This window comes from Humulus lupulus, chromosome 7 (genome assembly GCF_963169125.1).
Source record: "Humulus lupulus chromosome 7, drHumLupu1.1, whole genome shotgun sequence".
NCBI classification, from domain to species: domain Eukaryota; kingdom Viridiplantae; phylum Streptophyta; class Magnoliopsida; order Rosales; family Cannabaceae; genus Humulus; species Humulus lupulus.
The window spans coordinates 52,058,668-52,063,472 of NC_084799.1; the positions used below are offsets into that span (position 1 = coordinate 52,058,668).

The 4,805-nt window shown below is 35.6% G+C and overlaps 1 protein-coding gene and 1 non-coding gene across 2 annotated transcripts; one reads left to right on the forward strand and one right to left on the reverse strand.

Annotated features, from left to right (window-relative positions):
* Positions 1-756: 756 nt before the first annotated feature.
* LOC133791695 (uncharacterized) lies at positions 757-1,875 on the reverse strand. Its single transcript, XM_062229613.1, has one exon. The coding sequence runs from the start codon at positions 1,873-1,875 to the stop codon at positions 757-759; it is 1,119 nt and encodes a 372-aa protein (XP_062085597.1).
* Positions 1,385-1,491, forward strand: LOC133793025 (small nucleolar RNA R71). The gene has a single exon (XR_009874489.1). It is a non-coding gene; the product is annotated as a small nucleolar RNA R71 (small nucleolar RNA).
* Positions 1,876-4,805: the final 2,930 nt, after the last annotated feature.

Consider the following 4,805-nt stretch of genomic DNA (forward strand, 5'->3'; position numbering starts at 1 on the left):
ATAGAATAGTCAGCTAATTGCAAAGTGAGTGTAGTTGGCCTTGCTTCTCCAATTCCCAACTTCTTAAAAATGGACATGGGCATAAATTAATGCTAGCCCCCAAATCACAAAGAGCTTTACCAACTTCTTTTCCCCCAATAGAAATTAGAAGTGTAAAACTGCATGGATCCTTCAACTTGGGAGGGATTTTATTCTTCAAAATATCACTACAACCTTTACTCAAAGCAACTGTTTCAAATTCGCCAAGCCTCCTCTTCTTTGTCAAAATATCCTTCAAGAACTTCACATAGTTAGGCATTTGTTCGAAAGCTTCCACCAGAGGTATGCTGATGTGGAGTTACTTCAAAACATCCAAAAATCTTTAAGATTGGCTATCTTGCTGCTACTTTTGAATGTTGAGGACATGGTGGAGGTGGCTTGCTCATTGGCTTCTCTGATGCATTTTGCGAAGGGATTACTGCAACATTTTCTTTAGGATCAACTTTTGACATATTTGAAATTCCAACTCTTTCTCCTTTTTCCACACTAATTTGGATTGAAGTGGGCTCATTTTTGCTCTTAGGATTGTCCTCATTCAACTCCAGATTTTTACCACTCCTCAAAGTGATCGCCTTGCATTGCTCTTTACCATCTCTCCTTTGATTTTTGGTATCACTAGGCAAGGTGCCTAGTGGTCTATTCCTTAACTCATTAGCTAGATGCCTCATTTGAATCTCTAGGTTCCTAAAAGACACTGCTTGACTTTGAATTATTGCATCATTCTTGGCCATATACTTTTTCATCAAATTCTCCAAAGAGCTTGTTTGAGAAACTTGTAAAGGAGGAGGCTGAGCTCTTGCTTGTTGAGAAAAACCTCGATGGATATGTAGGCTTATTTGGCATGATTGCACCACTTGAACTAGCCCCTTGACCTCCCCAAGAAAAATTTGGATGATCCCTCCTACTCGGATTGTAAGAGTTTGAATATGGATTGTTGCGGTTGTCAATTTGATTCCCCAAGTAACAAACCGAAGCGGGATTAGAAGGACAACTATCAAATGTGTGCCCTCCTCCACAATAAACACAAGAAACATTTTCTACTTTGCCCATAGGAGTTGATTGCAAGTTACCCCCCATACTCATGGTCTTTAATAGGTTGGTCATAGATGAAACTTGAGCGGTCAAATCTGACAAAGCATCTACTTCATGAATACCCACTACTTTCCTTCTCGATGGAGCTCTAACATTAGACCATTGGTAATTATTGTTGTCAATTCGCTCCAAAATCTCATATGCTTCATTGTAAGACTTAGAGAGAATAGCCCCATTTGTTGAAGCATCTAACACCATGCGTGTGGAAGCATTTAGAACATTATAGAAAGTTTCCATTTGAATACAATGAGGGATGCCATGATGTGGACACTTCCTCAATAACTCTTTGAATCTCTCCCAAGCGTCACATACCGACTCATCCTCCAACTGTTGAAAAGAAACAATCTCATTCCGGAACTTAGCATTTTTCGTTGGAGGGAAGTACTTCATCAAACATTTCTCAACTAGTTCATGCCAAGTAGTCACTGGGTTGGAAGGAAGTGTATTGAGCCAAGCTTTATCTCTATCCCTTAGAGAAAAAGGAAACAACTTCAATCTCAAGGCTTCTTCAGTAACGCCTTGCAACTTGAATGAATCACTCACCTCCAAAAATGAACGAAGATGGAGATGAGGATCTTCTATAGGCAGCCCACTAAATTGGCCCACTATCTGCAACATTTGGAACATCACAGGCTTCAACTCAAACTGAGCAACTTGAATTTCGGGCCTAACAATACCAGGATTCAGCTCATTAAACATTGGTGCAGCATACTCCCTTATGGCTCTTTCTCTATCATCATCCATAACAATTGCATTAGCAGCATTCAAAGCATTGTCTACTTCATTAACAACTCCCTCAGCCACATGGGTTGAGCTCTAATATCCTCAACCCCTTCACCTTCTTGAGCCATAGCAAGGTGAATTTGAGCCCGTTGTTCCCTTTGCCTTCTTTGAAATGTACGTTCAATCTCAGGGTCAATAGAGGTTAGCTCAAAGACTTGATGCTCATTCATGCAACATAATCAATCTAGTGAAGCACAAGATCAAGCAAACAACATTAGTGTAAACTAAGAAAAACAAATTGAAAGTAATTAATAATACACAAATTTTTAATTTAAATCCCCGACAACTATCCTTGAAAAAATTGTTGTGATAATATTCAATCAAATATGTGCAAGTGTACACAGTCACAAAACAAGTAATAAAGTGATAAGTTTACAAGATTGTCTCCACGGGGATTGCAAATTAAAACTAAATGCGTCAATTAATTACCAAACAATTACAAAAGAGTAACCAAATTAAATTGTTTTGATTTTTGTAATCTAACACTACTTGGAATCAATTAAAAATGCTAAAAAATAAACTGCAATGCTAATATAAAATGGAGATAAAATTGATTGGTTAAAAAGACTTGAATTATTAAATCCCTCCATGTCACTTGACCTGTACGTTTTGCTGCAGCAAAATCTCAGCAAACTACCAAGAGTTAACAAGAATTCAAAACGCGTTCATGAAACTTTTCCAAGACCAATGATATTAATTCTTCCACCTTTAACATATTCCTATGCCAATCAAGTTAAAGAATCCAGAATTAAGTATCAATTCATCATTGTTACACAAGGCAAATAATACATTCCTATGCTATTCAAAAACATAATCTAACAAGATTATCCACTTGTGTCATTCAAATCTATCCATTATATTCAAACTTCCCAGGACAAATATAACTCAATATCTTGTAATTGGTGATCAAGCAATAACAAGAATTCATCATTAAGCACAATTACGTGAAAAATGGGTAAATTACTAAAATAAAGTGCTAGAAATTTACAATTAAGACATAGAGTTCATCAACAATTCAAGCCACAAAGGATTAATTCATGGCTAGTTTAAAGAGCATAAATCCACTTTCAATTCTGCCCATGAGTTTCAAAATTCACAAATCAAAAGAGGAAATACAAATCTAGAGAGAGAGTAAGAACAAAATTTCTTCAATGGAGATGTAAGATTCCTCTTCTTTTCTCTTCTCGGACTTCTTGTACTTCTCCTTCCTCCTTTCTCTCTATCCTTTCAGCTCTCTCCAATCTCTCCAAAAAAAATGGCTTCAAAAAATTCAGTAATGGAGGCTGTCTTTTTCTCCTCTTTTGCTAGGGTACAAAACCCTCTTTTCTCTCTTGCCAAAAATGCCCTCCAAGGACTCCACGTGAGCCCCACCTTTTTCTCTAGAATCTTCCTTCTAAAATGCAGCTAACATTCTAATTTGCTGCCACCTCACCACCCTTTGACATATCAATTAATAAAATGCCACTTGTCTTTCCCTTATATGCTGACTTTTCCTATACGATACGGGTACCCATTATTTAATACATAAAAACATAAACAATAAACTTAAATCAATCGTAAAAAAAAACTAAGGGCGGAATTACATCAAAACATAATTCAAAAGACTTAAAAATAATGTCATCCTCGATCGTCACACATTCCATTCAATTCATTCATCCTCAACACACAAGCCAAGCTGCCATGAATCTTTCCGCCTTCCATATTCATTTTCCTGCATCAAGTTAAAAATAAAGGAATGAGCCTAATGCCCAGCAAGGAAAATCTACTAACAACATATATCATAAATCATAAACATAAGACTACAAAACATATGACTATAAAAACATATAACATATATATGACTACAATATTAATGGCCATTAACTCATTAACATGGCATGTGATGAACCATCTAGGTCCTCCATCTACTAATCGAGGTAGGTTAGATCACATGGTAGTATATGATAGCCCATCTAGGTCCTCTGTCTACTAATAAAGGTAGGGTAAATCATAACTCTAATCCATGAAAATGATAAAAATTCTTGGGGCTTGCTATCTAAGTAAGTCATATGCCCAAGGACTACAACATATTTAGACATATACATATCATAGCGTAAAACATATCATAACACAAACATATCATAGCATAAACATATAAACACATATAAGCTAACCTATTTTCCTTACCAAAAACTGGGATATGGAGACAAGAACAGGATTGGAACACTCCTAAAGCCAATAGTAAGAATGGTGAGTTTCTAAAGAAAGAGATGAAAAAGGGAACTAAACCATCCAAGTAGAAACTTACCGAAAAGAACCTTAAGTTTAGGGAAACTTAAACACCTAACCAAGAATCATAAACAAGAGTTAGGATCTAAAAGAAATTAAAAGAAAACTAAAGAACCATGAAGATCTGAACTTAAGGATAAGCATACCTTGAATGATCTTATGAATTGATCTAAACCTCGATACTGAAATCTCACTATATCTCACTTCCCAAGTGTTTAGAAAAGCTTAGATTGATAAAGCTTTTAACCCAAATACCCAAGTGTTTCTCTTTATAGTAACCTTAGCAAGTTGGAGGCTCTGAAGAATGCTTGAAGAATGAAGAAAATGGCTGAGTACTAGGTCCTATTTTGTAATGACCCAACTACTTCTAAGATCTTGGACTATTAAAACTACCAGACATAATCACTATTTTTTAGAAAACATACATAAGGAATATTCATAACTTTATTAAAATCTCCAAAGTAAATATTGAAATACATAAATGAGTGGTATGGGATCCCATTGTTTTAAAATAAAACATAACTTTAAATTAAATGAAGTTGTTTACAAAGCTAAATGCGGAAAATACATAAAAACATAAAAAACTAAATTAAACGTCATCCTCGATCGACTCGCAGCCCATT